At 44.5% G+C, this 16741-nt stretch overlaps 1 protein-coding gene across 19 annotated transcripts in view; it reads right to left on the reverse strand.

Moving 5' to 3' along the window:
• The window catches only part of Cac (calcium voltage-gated channel subunit cacophony), a 192370-nt gene that overhangs the window by 125138 nt on the left and 50491 nt on the right, over positions 1-16741 (reverse strand). For all 19 annotated transcript variants that reach the window (XR_013009585.1, XR_013009586.1, XM_076430215.1 and 16 more), the window contains exon 2: positions 15952-16191. Coding sequence is in view for 17 of the 19 variants with exons in the window: in XM_076430215.1 (XP_076286330.1) it covers positions 15952-16190 (239 nt within the window). In the remaining 2 variants the exon portion in view is untranslated. The remainder of the gene's footprint in view (positions 1-15951; positions 16192-16741) is intronic.

Below are 16741 nucleotides of genomic sequence, written 5' to 3' on the forward strand. Positions count from 1 at the left end.
GAAGGAGAGGGAGAGAGATCGCTAGCGTACCGGAAAATCGTGAACGGTCTATCGACCGTGTGCGGAACGGAAAACTAATAACCGTGGGCGGGCGGCCTAGCAGTTTGCTTGAAAATCCATCTGGACGACTAGGATGCATCATCGTTTTACGTGTCCTTTCGCGGACTCCAGTCTCTACGACTCTCTTCTACCTCTCTCTCTTTCTCCCCTCGTTCTATAGCCTCCAACAATGCCCCGTGATTATTATACTTGGCCATTCGGAGAAGTTTTTATCGCATCCTTCCGAATCGGTTCGTAGCGCCACTCGAATTGGTTTCAATCACCGGTCGCAATGGAAAACCTATAAATGGCCAGTTTATTGAGCGGCATTGTGGCCCGTGTGCGGGGGCGGACGTCGATCCGCAGAGCTCCTGCCGCGTTTTCTTCCGACGTAATTCCGAATTAACCGACCGTTTCGGAATCCACCAAATACACCGACGGGACGCGTTATCGTCGTTGCTTTTCGGGACGATTATACGACGAACCTGAATCTCCCGCGTGACGCTACACTGTTGGCCAATTATGCACAACAACTTGCTGACAGCGATTAGTGAACTGCGAAACTTCATGCAAAATCAAAATTGTCTCTTTCATTCATTCTTCAATCATGTTCGCAAGCTGCAACTAATACGTTGATGTTCTTGAGTTTTTTAAATCTATCCACCGTTTCAAATTGCAACTATTCAACTTATTCAAACTGCTCCAGCGGGGCCATTCCTCGCAACTTCCCCAAAAGTGAAATCGGAGTTCAAAGGGCGACGCTTTGACACTGTGGAAGAAGTTTGCGTTGAAAATGATTATCCAACAACTAGTTGAGGGACCGCAGAACTGTTGAGTCGCTATATTAACGCAGAAGGGAGCTGAAAGATGGAAGTCGAATTTGTTGGCTGGTTGATGGAACCTTTTTGATGTTAATCTGGGTACTTTCCATTTTTGGGGATGTTGTCGAATCCCGGAGCCATGCAATCTTCTACTAAATTGCAGTCCGCGTTAAAGTGTCCGCCTCATAGAGAGATTGGCAGAGTCCTTTTTGATCACACCTATTATCTGAACTATTATTCTCGAAACAGTTTATTTGGATAATGCCCAAGTCAGATCTCTCGCCGTCTACGCGTGGATGCGGTGAATAGAGCCACGGAGATAGGGTAAGAGTAGATGAGGCGAGCGGGGGTGGCTGTTTGCAGGCGAAGGGAGGATAAAAGGGGTGTTTGGGGGTGTGTGGGAGCAAGGGGGTGGCTGGGTAGGCAGTCCAGGAGAGTTCGACGTCCCACATTTTCTCCCAACCCCCGGCTGGCGGCAGGTCCACCACCTACGGTTCTCCTCTGCCATCTCTTCCGTCTTTTCCATTTCCTCTCTCTCTCTCTCTCTCTCTCCTCTCATCCCTTCTATCGGCCCCGAAACCCTCTCACCCCCCATTTGCCTGGCAGTACCCGGCCCGGAACAGTTCGGCCCTCGACAACGAGAGTTTCGCGATCCCATCAACGAAGGTCTGACTACTGTTTGGCAATAGTTGTTCAAAATAACGAATATATTCCACTCGATTGCTGCCCGCGAGTAACTGCAATTAATTTGCTCGCCAATCACGAATTAATCGGATTCAGTCGGTTATTGACTGTCGACCGGACTCACCGATACTATTCGTAACGTTCGAGCTATTAGCGTCATCGAGAGAAAACGCACGTTTTGTCCGAACCCCCGGAATTAATGCAATCATTTCATAATTTTTCAAAGTGTATCATCCGTTTAATTTTTCAACAGCTATAGCAACTTCAATCGTAAATCAACAAATTGTAGGTAGCATGTTCTAATACTTTTGTTTGGGGTTATCCTGCGAAAGAAGATTTTTAAGGTTGCTCTCGGTTCAGCATAATTGTGAAAATTATGTCAATATGTTGGACGTTCGTACTCGAGGGGTAAAAGAAATTAGAATTGTTTATGTAAGACAAAAATGGCTAGTATAGCTGATGTTTGGCATATTTGGTCGACGGTCTAGATTAGGTTTCCAACCTCAGGAAGAGTGGGACCATCCGAGGTCTTTAAACCTGGCGAGAGCTGCGCCAGCGATCCTCAGCTTCGCGTGGCCTCTTCAGGGAATGATATTTCCTAATAAGACGCCAGCCGGTAACGAGTGTCCGGCTACCGGATTTTATTCCCGAGAAATAAAACGTTGCTCCGGCTAACGCTTCTCCTAGACCTTCCCTCTCTCTCTCTATCTCTCCCCCTCTTTCTCACCCTCTCTGTCCTTCTTTCCATCTCTAGGCCCCATAAATCTGTATTAGGAATACGACATGGAAAGCCGCTTGCCTGGGACACCAGAGATGCAGCTCCCTCCGATAGAACCCGAGAAGCTTGACTCTCTTTTTCCAGCCCTTGCTAGATCCCCTACCTAAATCTTTCTTATAACATAATTTTGCGTTTCACCAGCTTGATAATTAGCAGACTGCGAATTTTACGGATTTTCTAAGATCTTCGGAAGACTCTAATATATTCTTGAATGAATGTTGAAAAAATTTAGAATGAATTAAGTAGCATTTTCAGGGACGCATTAAATGTGCACAATTTGATTTTTTATAGTCCATCATTCCTGGGACATCAAGGTGACCTTAACTATTTTCAAAGGTTCTTCAAGGACAACTCAAGATCATCATGTTATAGGTCGTTAAAGCATAGTTGCATTGACTTTGAAAAATCTCAAGGTCATCTTGATATTTCTGAAAAAAATGAGACAAAAATGAGACTACAAAAATGGCTGATCTGTTATTTTTGTTATTCGACGCCGATTGTGTTGAATATAGGGACCAAAAATAACAGTTACTCTAAAATTTTCTACTATAAAAATCATTAATAAAAAGTTGATTATTATTGAAATTTAAGATAATGTACACAAAATATAAAGAAAAAAATTCGAAGAACAGAATGATTAAAAAATATCGATTTTTATACTTTTTGGTTGCAAATGACAGTTATAAGTGTTCAAAAAATCGGATCCTCCTAGATAACTGTTATCGATGAAGAAAAACTGTTTCGATCGCTCATAGCAGTTATCGATGAGAGAAATATATTTCGATCGCTCATAACAGTTATCGATGATCGAATTTCTTTTCACTTGTTCATAATAATTATTCATGAGAAAATTCTCATAATTATTGAGTTGCCTACTCCTTTTCGGATGGAGCAAGCCTGTGAAATTCATTGGGAAGGTTTCGTACAACAAGACGAATCAACAGACCACAAGAACAACACAAAATCTGTTTGTTTGTCACATTAAATTTTGATTGTAGCAATTAATTTTACGAATAGAAAATTTACCAAATACATAATTGATTGTCTACCATTTGAAAATTGTACTATTTAATAATAACTATTACAAATTTCGTTAATCAATAACTGTTACCAGCGATTAAAATGAATTTCTCTCATTGATAACTATTATGAGCGATCGAAATAAATTTCTCTCATCGATAACTATTATGAGTGACCAAAATAAACTTCTCTCATTGATAACTGTAATAAGTGATCGAAATGAATTTCTCTCAACGATAACATTTACCAACAAGAGGTCAAATTTTCGGTTTACAATTTTAGTCGGTGAAATACTTGTTATTCTATGACTTTTTTACTTTTTGGTTATAACAGTTATGGTCCCTGGTTGAATATGCTTATCAATACCAGATCGAAGTTCGCAGACTAGCGTGAATAGTATTGCTGCCAGTGAGATCGGTGCACGCGGGCAAGCATGAGCGCGAGGAAGCTTGCGATTGGCCGATATCTCGAAGAAGTAGGCGAAGATCGACTCGGTAGAAGTTCGTCGGAACCAGAGTACGCATATCACGTGTACCGGTAAGCAGGTTAACGTGAGAAGGAGTGTGCGAAAGAGAGAGAAAGAGACAGTACAAAGGAGAGAGCGAAGGAGAGAGAGGGAGAGGAACAGATTAATTTGCGAATGACCGATCGAAAGCGAAAGAGACCGGGGACCACGCGGAAACCTTATGGTTCTCTATCCGTCGGCATAAGGAGACGTAAATCCGTTTGGCACCGCTCTGGCCGTGCATAGCGTAGCCCTTACGTTAGAAGACCAATAGATGACGGAGCTGACGGGGTTCAGATGACTTGACTTACGAAGCCCCGTCCGTGCCTCGGTTGTGCGCACGCCCCTCCGTCTTTCTCTCTTCGTGCTGCTGTCGGTGCAACGCACCGCACCGCACCGTTTTCCTTTCGTTACACCGACGCTCCGCCAGCGAACAATGAAGTCGTTACGAGAAAACAGGTCATAGAATCCGCTCCACTTTTCTTCGGCTTGCTCGTTGCACGGTCTCGGTTACCGATCCGCGAATACGTCCTTGATTTCGCGCTACGGCCGCCGATTTGCCCTACGGGGCAATGCCGTGGCCCCGAGCCCTGCTCGATGTTCCAAACATTTACAACATACGATTGCTCCTATCTTTGACGGCCCTTTGATGGTTGAATCAGTGGAGCTCCATTGGAGACTAGAATCTGAGTATTATTGTATTCTTTAGAGCTAGGCTTTTTGAGAATTTAAAGATTAGATGAAGATGCCTGAGCTGAGATGTGGATAGTCATTAATATCTGTAAATGAAGGTCAATAGATCAGTGGATCCTCATGGAAGATTAGAATTTTAAGAATTGCGTTTTCAGACGATGGTAGAGGAGCACGGATTGCCCCATGGGGCAATGCCCCGGCTCCATTGAGAGTACAGATACCCAATCAATCATACATTAGAACCTAACTATCCCGAAATCAGGAAAGCTCTGAGTCATCATACCCTTCAGATTTTTAGACGAAATCCAGATGAAGCTGCACGAAGAGAGATTGCCCCCTGAGGCTGTGAGCTAGCTCCGTCGATGTCGAGAGCAATGAAACCACCTGGAGCACTCATACAGTAAGCAAAATGGAGGATCTGTTTCGCAGATCTGTCCCCCAGGGACAATCTAATGCGCGATCTACAATTTTGCTTCTGCACCGGTGTTTTATCTGAATGCCAGGAGAAGGAATCGCGACGATCTTGATACGTTATCAGTGAAAGTAGTGGGAAAAAGTAGATTTTCATTCCGGCAGCAAATCGGATCAGTCTTTTTCTCGCGCGGTGCCCTCGAACGAGGCGAGATTCCGTGGCCGAAGAGGCGAGAAAGGAAAGGCGAGGCACACGATCCGTTCACAGATCGATCGATATCGAGTCAACGAAGCGAGTTCCCTCCGTGGACGATTTTAGACCAAGCTGCTCGATCGGCCGTGGTGCGCCGCGCGACCTGACGTCACCTGCAAGCTTTGACAGACCGATCGAATGATTCGATTAAAATTCTCTCGCTCGAATATCATCCTCCCTCGGACATACCGAACGCCGCGAAGAGCTGCTCGAATCCCTTTAAGGGCGAAGACGTTGCACGTTCCACGCGGTGTCTGCTGCTAACAGCAAGCCTTACACGTGTCCTTAAAAGAAATCCTTAAGCGATACTGATGCTCTTGTCTCACTCCATTCAGTACACCTTTCATTCATGTTTTAATGCTCAATCGATCCCACAGAAGCTTCCGAACGATTCCAGCGTCTTCAATGTCTCTCCTGCTTTATTTAATTCCGCACAGATTCAGCATCTTCCTCCAGTTTCATTTAATTCGGCGGCGGTTTCTAACGACACTGGTGTTCATTTGAGCATCGCGTCTTTTCAATGCATTCGTTCAATTGAATGTTCAGGGTATTTTATTCAAATTTCTGGTTTGTCTATCTTTCTTTATTTAATTGTGCAGTGGTTTTCAACAAGGCCATTAATGTTTATTCAACGTGTATCTGATTCAACGACAGATTCTATCGCATTTTTAAATGTCTGTCCAGTTTTATTTATTTGGCCAGTGGTTTTTCACAAAACTGGTCGGAGAAGGTGATACAAGATGTAATGATGCTCTCGGCGCACTGGTTCGATCCAATTTCACTTCAAAGCAATTTTGCAATTTAAAGTAAACTTTCGACGTTTCGATATACGTCTACATCATTTTCAAGAAAACTCATAACTGCGTCTGTGACTTATTACACAAAATAACTAGTATCGACTATTACCATCAGTAAATTAAACATTGAACTTTGTTACTTATTTGCTTAGTGAAATTATTTTAACTACTTTGGAACAACAAAACACTGGTCAGAGAGATTTGAATCGAGCTTCCGGAATGTCTTGATAGGTTCAATCAGTTGTATTGTGAATTTGCGTACTTTCGACACTTTCAATTTGGATGGGTGATTTCGGGCGTTTTTTCCCGGTAGATTACTAGTAGACGGACCACCGTGCTCGAGAGCCTTGGTTAGGTTTATTATAGCGGAACCGAAGGGAGCGTGCAGTTGCAGGACGACCTTCTGAAGGCTGTAACGCGTGTGCGAAGGATGGAACTGCGTCGGAACAGAAATAGGACGGTCGCGATTAATGGGTCGAAGTAAACCGTACGCGCTCGAACACAGCGAGCAAGCGAGACGAACAGAAACGGAGTATGAGGGAGCTAAAGAGAGAGAGAGAGAGAGAGAGAGAGAGAGAGAGAGAGCAAGAGCAAATGAGAAAGAGAGAGGGAGAGAGAGAGTAGAGCAGTCGATAAGCAGGGCAGAGAGCGTGGTCTCCGAGCAAATTTAGGTGCGTCGAGCACACCGTGTCGCCGGCGTCGTTCGCGATATTTCCAAGACGTCACGCGGAGAGGACGCGTACACGCGCGGCACCCTCCGCAGTCTTCTTCGAAACAATTATTCTTTGAAATACGCTCATTGGAGTTGTTCGTGTCAGCGGGAGAAGTCGTTGAGAACTTACCCACCGGCCCGATGGAAAGTTCGTGCTTTCGTGAGCAGAATTTTTCATCCGCCCCTTCTGCCCCCGCCGACTCCGCGAACTTTCACGATTACTTTATCTTGCGCAGTACAAGAAAGGGGGGAGAGGGTCGTAGGCGCGCTAGGAACCCTCTCGGCGACCTTAAATGGGTGTCAGAGCTTAAGGGGTTAGCCGAAGGCCGAAATGTGAAAAGAAATTTCAACCCGACGCTTCTTTTTTCGGTAAAATACACTTTAACCCTTCACGAATTGTCCAAAATACGAGAATGGAAAGAGAGACAAATAATATTTTGGTTCAGTTATGCTACAGATAAGATTGTATGTGACACAAATTGTATCACACCGAATAGTTCAGCGAGCCAAACAATTTTAGAAACCCTTTAAAGCGGTATTAAAAGCTGTAGGACCTTTAGCACCGTGTCCGAACAACTTCGAGCAACCTTTGCCCCGTAAACTCCATAGGAACCCGTACTTTCTCCGACGCCCTCTGACCCCCGACCTTTCCGAGCGCAGATCAACGACGAAATTGGCCACGTTCTCGCGTATAAGGTTAGCAGCGGGGTCCGTTCGTTAGCGAGTGCAACAGGATGCACAATTATTAAAGCCGGTAACGAGGCAGAGCCTGCACGATGCCTGACGTGCACACTGTCGGGCGTAAACGCCAATTATAGGGTCTTACTAAAAACTAATTGCTACGACTCGATACATCCAGATATTTATTAAATTCTGTGACGATAGTGAGAAGCAGGAAAATCGACATTTTAACATTTTCTTTGGGGAACAATTAGCTACAGAATTTTGTTATTTTATGTGTACAAAAAGATACATCCGTAAACTAGAAAAGGAGAAGTTTGTATTAATCTCTACATTATGTCGCATACAATTGTTGAAAAAAAGTATTCTTCAACTTGTTTTTGAAATTTGACAAGTTTCACAGAGACGAAATAGTATAAATGAAAAATCAAGTGGAAATTGGAAACCGTGAAATTCCTAGGAAATCGTCGGGAAATTTCGCCGACAGAGAGGGGCGGCTGCTAATGAAGGCCGAGGGATTTGAATTGATTCGAGTCGCGTAAATACGCGCAGCTTCCAATTGAATTTCGGTGGCGAGAATCGAGTAGAAAGAAAACAATTGGACTTTGAGAAGAGGATTCGATCCTTTAACTGGAACTGAAAGGTCTCCGCGTCCTTGCACGATGTTCCCGTTCCGGTAACTGTTCCCGAAACGCGCCGCGATTTCGCACTCTGGACACTGTCCAAAGTGTTCCGCGAAACATATTCGACATCGATCAAGAAGAAATTACCGCGGAACCTTGGCCCGGAACGTTTCGCGTCCATCTAACGCTTCTGTTCGCGGAAATCGAGCGTCGAATCGGTATGGGAACGATTCGCGGAGCTTCTCAGAAATCGAAACGAACGTTCGAGTTGGAATCATTGTTGTTGGTTATTCGGGAATCAAGGTAATTTTATAATAAAGAAAACAGGCAGATATCTTTTAAACGATATTTATGTAGATGCTCTCTCTTCAGAAGTTAGGTTTAGACTGATGATGGTCCGGAGCTTGCCGGTACATTTTATACCAAAACGTGAGTCATTGTCGTCATGCGGATTCAAAGGGCCGCCGCTCTATCTCTGTTTGTAAACCTAAGATATCGCAGAGATTAATGTAATAGGACCGGCAGAGATGGTCCCTGGAATGTTTAAAACAATGGTTCTCGGAACAGTATTCATTTCTGTATCATGACGTCACATATCGACATCCGAAGATATGGTTCCCCGAATGTATATGTATACAATAGTTCTAGGAACAGATAAACGACGTCATATATCAATTAATTGTGCTCATAAATGCATAAAATCTGCGAGATGTAGACAGTGTACTTATTTCCACCCTTAACAGTCATGAAGCATGATAAACAATAAGACAGCGTACTTTAATTTTTCACTCTAGTGTCTGTTCTCATCAACCATGACAAAAGACAATCTTCAAGAACAATTCGACAGGAATAATTAATTTAGGAAAAGTTAGTGTATTGGCATTTACGTAAGACAATCTTCAAGAACGATTCGACAGGAAAAATTAGTGTATTGGATCGCGATCCAGCGCGACGTGCGATCGATCACTTTTCGAAGCGGATCGGTCGCAGGCCAGTAGAATCGCGAGCGCAAACATTTGCAGTCTGCACGGCCGGCGCGGCGGCGCAGCTCGCGAGGGATGCGAATTAAGCGGCAAATTAATTGGTTCGTCTTGGTGCGCGGCAGCGGCGGCCCGATGTTTACCCTAGTATCGATTACTAATGGCTGTTTGCCCAAGTTTCGAACCTGCTCCCGTTGCCCGGCTGGCTGCCGGCTCTGCCTAGAGCCACCATAACCCAATATTGGATACTCTCCGCCCTCCGCCAACGACCGTTCGGTCTTTAACTATTTCGATCGAGATAACTCGTTGCTGCATCGTGGTACCATTCGCATAGGCTCTGGCTGGGTCTGCTCCGACCCGGGTAATTCGACAAATCCGCGGCAGACTTCAAATGTCTTGTTCTTCTGTCGAATAATAGATGAAAATAAATGTTCGCTTTTCATGTGGGTAGCCAAGTGTAATTTAAAATTTGTTGATACATCCTCTATGTGTGATGATATTTACAGTAAGGAGCATAACTGATTCCACACACTTTAGATCAGAATAACTTTTATATGAATGGACCAAACGACTTCATTTTCTCTGTAAGGCTAGAAGAATCAGTTTAGTAAATGGTGTGTAAAAAGTATGTTGAAAAAATGCATTTGGACATAATTGTGAAAAACAATAGTAAAAATTGATTTTTACAACTTTTTTAGCTGGCCCACTAAGGAAAATTTGATAATTGTATAAAAAAGTACTGCCCTCTCCGATTTTGATGAAATTTAAATATGTTATGCAGCAACACATTCTGAACAGTTTTTTCCTGTTCCAATATAGGGGGGTCGCTTTTAGTTTTCGAGATATTTGCAAAAAACTATCGCGAATACTGTATTGAATTTTTCGTATTCGTGAACGCTCCGCTGCAACGTAGACTGTTTCGGTGCGGCGTTTGTTTACATTTTGACGCTGTAGAGATAAGAGAGAAAACAGGGGGGGCGGAAAGAGCCAGCCTGACACCACACACACCCACCCAGTGTTTCACACGCACCCACTTTTCTATACAATTACCAAATTTTCGTTAGTGGGCCAGCTAAAAAAGTTGTAAAAATCAATTTTTACTACTGTTTTTCACAATTATGTACAAATACATTTTTTCAACATATTTTTTACACATCATTTACTAAACTAAGTCTTCTAGCCTTACAGAGAAATTGAAGTCGTTTGGTCCATTAATAAAAAACTTGTTCTGGTTTAAAGTGTGTGGAATCAGTTATGCTCCTTACTGTATATTATGTATATATATATGTGAATATAATATATAATATTTATTAGTGGGGTGTAAATGGAAGTCTTCTACTTCCGGGCAATATTTTATTTAACTCTTCTATGATATGATGAGTAGACTGGCTTGACTTAAATTTTACTCACAGGGACTCCTAGTTACCTCTATTGTTTTTAAATTGCCGATTTAAAACCTGTCTGTATTTAACATGTTTGCGCAAATTGTCATTATAAGACTATAAATGAATATATTTGCGAGTAAAGAATGGACATTCAGAGAAATTTTGTAATATTTTTTAGAGGAACATTAACAAATTGTTGAAAGAAAGTATATACCATATTTTATAATATAATTTCGCTATCTCGAATATAATCAGTTAGTACCTTAGTAATACAGTTGAATTTTATATTAACGATGAATTTATTCAAATAAATTTTAGTGGAAGCCAAAGCGCATTGTATCAGAAATGTTGTTCGATGTCTTGACAATGAGAATAAAGCAGGTATTCATAAATACAAGTCTCTAAGATAACCAGCGGAGCGATTTCATATGAAAAAATAAATTTTCTAGAGTCTTTAGTCGGACGGTTGAAGGATTACATTCGGGATCGAAGATTCTCCGACTGGTATCGTCGAGTCTGGTCGAGCGACGTTGAAAGAAGCCGAGGTATCGCGTGACGTCGCTCTCGGCCGAAAATTATTAGGCCAATTATCTTAATTACTCCGGTCCCTGCGCTTTTTCGTGCACGAGAAGCTCCGGGGACGGGGCTGGCCTAGTCGGGAATAGGTTTTTTCCCTTCTGCCCCACCTGTCCTCTATGCCCTCGCCTCGTGCTGCCTCGCCCTGCCTCGCGGTGCCGAGCCGCTCCGGCCCGTGCACGGTGAATTCACGAGTATTTTTGCGAAAGTGGGATGAAAAGGGACAAAAGCGTGGAGGCGCGGCGAGGAGAGGAGAGCGAGCGAGAAATCGATCCTAAGTACGCGTGCACTTTGACAACGTGACCACCACGAGGATGCATTCGATGCACCATTGCGCGTTATCCGTCTACCTCGCAATCCTTTCGATCGACGGACTCGATCCGGCAATGTTCTCCGGAAACGTGTTGGTTAATGGTTCCCCCAAATTACCATTAATACCTAATTCGACCGAGTTTAATTTATTTACTGCTTCAGAGAACCATAGAAATTCACCGGACTCAATGCTCGGATGCAGAGGATTATTTTATAATTTTTCAAACGTTTCAATTGTCGACCATGAAGCCACCCCCGGTAACGTAATCTAATAATTTCGTTTCTTATTACGTAAAGGAAGATATTTACGCTTTTAAAATTGTTGGAAATACTATTAATATTAATATGATTATATATTAATATTAATAAGAAACTACGGTATATATAACGTGATAAAATGAATATTTAATAAATCCTCGTGATACTCAACAGAACACTCTACACTTTGATTTATTTATCGAGGATGGCGTGACCAATCTTATTTTAACCCTTAAGTTAATATTCGAAATTTTCTGTGGCGTTGAATAACATTCTACAAAGATTTATTTAACGTTACTGTTAAGAATTGGGCGTCTCGTATGCAACAATGTAAAGCGCAACGTCATCGACTATCGCAGAGAATGTTGGTCATTGACACGCAGGGGTTAAACCGCGAGGCTGTTTCTTTCATGGTGAACAAACGAATTGGGGTAGTGGAGTAGCGAAAGAGAATCGACTACAATTCGTCATTCGGAGCAACTATCGTGTTGGCGAGGGGTTGGTCGGGGGTGTGGAACCCCGTTTGGTTGGCAACCGGCCTCCCCTTTGGTTCCTCGTCGTTCTACCGGCTCCACGCGTCCCATGCTCGTCACTTTCTCTCCTCGGGGCTGTCTCCGGTTCTCGCCCCTTGGCTGCCTACCCCTTTGCCACCCCCTGCGGCGATAGCACGAGGAAAGCTAGCGCAATCCGCCTGGCGAAACGAAGAGGGGAAACGGTGTTTCGTAGCGAGCTGGAGGTTTCCTCGAACCGGAGCCAGGTGGTTGGGAGCAGCCACGAAAGAGAGAAAGAGAGAGAGGGGGGGGGGCTAAAAGAAAGAAGAGGATCCCACAGAGGGAAAGAGAAAGATAGGTGTATAGACGGAACGCGAAAGTAGAAAAGAAGACGACGATGACGACGACGACAGAGGGTTGAAGAGCGAAGGGCTCGGCTCGGGTTCGAACGAGAGGGAGGAGGAGGAAAACACGTGGCGGAGGGTGGAAAAGCGGGTGCAAACAGAGGGAGACCGAGACGGGGAGGGGAAACGAGAGCGAATAGAACCCGAGGGGTGGGACGGAGAGGTCCGAGAGACCGAGGGAGAGAACGCCAGAGAAAACGGGAGAGAGAGAAGGAAGGGTGGCACGCGCAATGCGGGTATTGATTCACGGCGGCAGCCGGCAACCAGCCTGAAACACACGACCGAGGCGACTCGACTCCGCGACTCTGACTCCGGACTCGACTCGATTCGATTCCGTTCGACTCGATTTGACATCGAGATCCTCGACAAACAGGATCGGGAGTACTCGTAAAACAACATGTATGGAGATTAGGGAAGTTCGAGGGTGCCGGGGCTGATAGACTGCGGATTTTATGCGTTCATCAGGAAAATGAGTATCTGCAATTTAGCACGGTGTGAAAATTGAAATAATTGAATAACGTCGATATATTACTTTCGACAAAGTGAAATTACTGAAGAAAGGGAAACGTTGTCGAGTGTGGCTCCAATATCGTATAACTAGATCGTCGGCTTTCATGCGTTTATATAATAGTAAAAAATGACAATAATTGAACCTATGTTCAACTTGCTAAAACGATTAAAGAAATGTCCATTTGGCTCCCATCTTAAAATGCTGCTCGTCACAAATGCAAACATATTTATAACAAATTTTATCATAAAAATAATGAAGTTCCACCGGTCTACTGATCAGCTGGATCTTGTGATTTCTCCTAAAATCATACGTGCAATCAGCATAGGAACTCGCAGAGCTACGAAGATCAGAAGTCGACAAACGATTCGACTATCGGCACACGAACCGAAATCGGTTCTCCACCAATTCTCACGCGCTGCACGGTTGGTTAGCGGATAGTGGTTCCTGGGTTTGCCAACGGGGATAGTCAGGAAGACAAGGGGCCAAAGGCGACCGGAAACAGGGTGCAAAACTCCCCGCGCCCTCTCCGAGTCGAATTTGTCCGTCGAACAGCCGACGACCGAGCCGCGAGAATTCGATCGCGACCTCCTTTCGCGGTCGCGTTCGACGACGTGTCTCTGCCACCGGGGTCTTCCCCGAGCTCTACTTTCGATCTTACGGGTTCTCGCGGGCTCTGCCGGGAAATGCCGCCGTCCCCCAGATCGGAACACTGATGGTCCTGTCGTTTCTCTGACTGGGTTGATTTTGATAGAGCTGGTTGCTTGCGCAGAAACCAGACCTGAAGTTTCGGAACGATTGAAGAATGCAATCTCGGGTCTCTTTGATAGATCGTTGTATTAACGTTTGGCTCCTTGGGAGTCAGCGTGCTGATTAATGAAAGCAAAAGTCTAATTTGGAATGTGTAGTTCAGACTGAGGGATGGAGATCATTGGTGAATTCTGAGCCTTCTTTTTTGGAGAATGGATTGTAGTAGCAGGATTTGAGCAATCTTGAGGTTTGGGTGCAGAGTCACTGTCGTAATGACACAGAGTGACGGAGAAGAATATGAGAGACCCCGAAAAAGTCGTTTACGCTAGTTGGGACCTATGGCGTGGCCAGATCTAGCAGAAAGAAGAGTCTTAACGTGTCCAGTTCCGTAATGAGTAATGGCATAATAATTTTGGGATTTAGGTGTCCAGCAACACACTAGCAAAAGAAGAGTCCCGAAGTGTGCAGTTTCATAATGACTGACGGAAAAGATAAAATAAGTTGGTTTTGGGTGTCCAGAGCCGCAACCGCCACTATGAAGCATCGGGACCTCCAGAAAAATCCGTGTTCTTCAAAGCGAAGAGGATCTGGAGGTCGAGAACCCTGACGATTTGGCGGGCGATAGCGCAGACTTGGTTCCGCGGTAACGTTGATGAGTTTTCGCGGGGGCTATTTATAAGAGGCTAGAACGGTCAGCCGCGACAGGTGTCGTAGCCGATAAAATTGCACGGGACCGCTTCACCGAGTCGTTTCTATTCGCTGTAAAGAGGACGGCCGCGCTGCGTGGGGTCGCGAGGACTGATCGTTGGGTGCCGATCAGTGACCCGTCTATTTCCGGAAAATCTACGGGACGACGTCGATCCTATTGTAGCCCCGGCGAGAGCCGGTCGATGGAAACGTCCGCGGAATAGCCGACGTACGGACGACGACGGAGCATCGGGCGCCGCGGTTGAAAATTGTAAATGAATTAATAAGCGCGCGATCGGAACCCGCCACACGGTCCAGGCTAAAAATAAAGGGGAACGGCCAAACAATCGAACGGCAATCGATAGTCTAAATGGGACCTGACTCCCGTCCACGCCGAGAGTGCACACACCTCGATGCATTAGATTTTAATTCAGCCGCAGTAGTGCATACCCGGCCATGGTCAGCCGCAACCTTTGCCTGCCGCCATCTGGCACAGAACGGGCCCTATTAATCGTTTTACAACTCCAGATCGATTGGAATTGGTTTGTTTGTTTTTTCAATGCAGCGGAGAGTTTAAATGTAATAAAATCCCAAATCATAAATCGTGACGCTAGAGTTTAAAAATGCATGCTACTGTAGATACACCGCATCCGAATCATCTGCTCACCGACGAGATACTATTAAAGACTGCCAGCCCCTGTGTTATTCCGCGGGACCAGTAAGTGGGCGCGAGTGGGCGCGGGGATAACGTGAAAGTTACAGTGATCTGATATACCACATCGCTAAAAGTTCTAAATATTGCTAAAATAGTGCCAAAACATCGTCTGAAATATGGCGGAGAATGTAACATTTAATAATAATCGATATAGTTTCGTGATAATTCGCATTCTCACCGATGCATCGCGACGAGAATCTCCTCAGTGGTCTTCTTTACCGACAAAATGCTGTCGTTGGCCTTCTGTTTCTCTGGATGGAGCCAGAATATATACTAGAGGGCGTAAGAAATACCGAAAAATTCGAGTCCCGCCAACTCCCATGAGGCTGGCAGTCTTTAATAGTATCTCGTCGGTGATCTGCTCCTGAAAATCTAACGTTATCGACGGTCGGTTCAAGATCGATAATACAGATGCCGCTGACAGTAAAATCCCGGAGTTTATTTCTCGGTCGGTACAACAGAAATTTTGTAGCTCGTTGGCGTTGGCATAGTGGCAAAACGCTCAACTGTTAGGAAATTTCGTTATCACTGGGTGTCGCCGGTCTTAAACTTCGAGATGTTACTGGTAGCGTCATCTGAGTTATCTATGTTCTAGCGACTGTCGATAACGTTTGGCGAACAGTTTCAGCGTTTCGCCGCTACGTGTAACGGCGCTGTACACTTGTGGCGCCACTATCGCAAGAATTGGGGTAGTTTTTAAATTTTCAATACTCCAATTACTCCTATCAGAGAGGATACCAGGGTTTTTCTGCCTCCACTTTTGTCAGTATAGACAGAGATAGATTATACCCACTTGTAGCATGTTAAAGGACTTCTACGTGCCTTATTCTACTTGTACCGACTTTGATACCGATCGCAAAGGACTCACATGATATCTCCAATCTTGACGCGAGTCTGCACAAGGGCGCAGCTCTTGTGATCGCTGGTGGTAACTGCCCTTCGTCTCCTTGCGGCATATTTCTGCGCATCCGGTGGTAAAACAACCGGATCGTTGTTGGCATTCCCAGAAGCTCCACTGTACCCTGCGGTGCCCACACCTCCACGCACCAGCGAGCTACTGCCTCGCCGGCGCGTAGACATGTGACGGCCTCCCACGCCGCCCAACATCCTGCAAAACAAACAAAATTCTCGTTAGATATGGCTCCATGCTCGAACACAGCTGTTAACTGTTGCTTTCGGTGCGAAAGTTCAATCCACAGGTGTGGTAGTCAACGATTGACCGACTATTCGTTGACTTTTCTACTTAATTTCGCAGATACATATTGTTCTCTTTAATCCGCTACAAACCAGATGAATAAAGATCGTGTTGCTTTTACTGTGTTACTATTTCAATTTTTACTATTTAAATCTTTTTATAAAAGCGCGCTTTAATAATTGTGTCCCGTTGATTTTGTGGTAGGATCGGATACAAGTAACACAAAATGAAATTCACAGCAGTTTTAAAACCTATGTTACCCTTTAATTGTTGTCTCGTGGAAAAATATTCAACACTCGAGGCATTCTACGATTGTCTGGCTTTCGGTTGACTTTTCTACTTGCTCCCGCAGTTCCACGTTCTAATTGGCCTGTTGATCTCCGTTCATTAATTATATTTAAAAACGTACTTGCAACTCGCAAGTAAAGAGAACTTATAACGACCAGAGTAAGTAGAAAAGCTG

Source organism: Lasioglossum baleicum, chromosome 1 (genome assembly GCF_051020765.1).
Source record: "Lasioglossum baleicum chromosome 1, iyLasBale1, whole genome shotgun sequence".
Taxonomy (NCBI): domain Eukaryota; kingdom Metazoa; phylum Arthropoda; class Insecta; order Hymenoptera; family Halictidae; genus Lasioglossum; species Lasioglossum baleicum.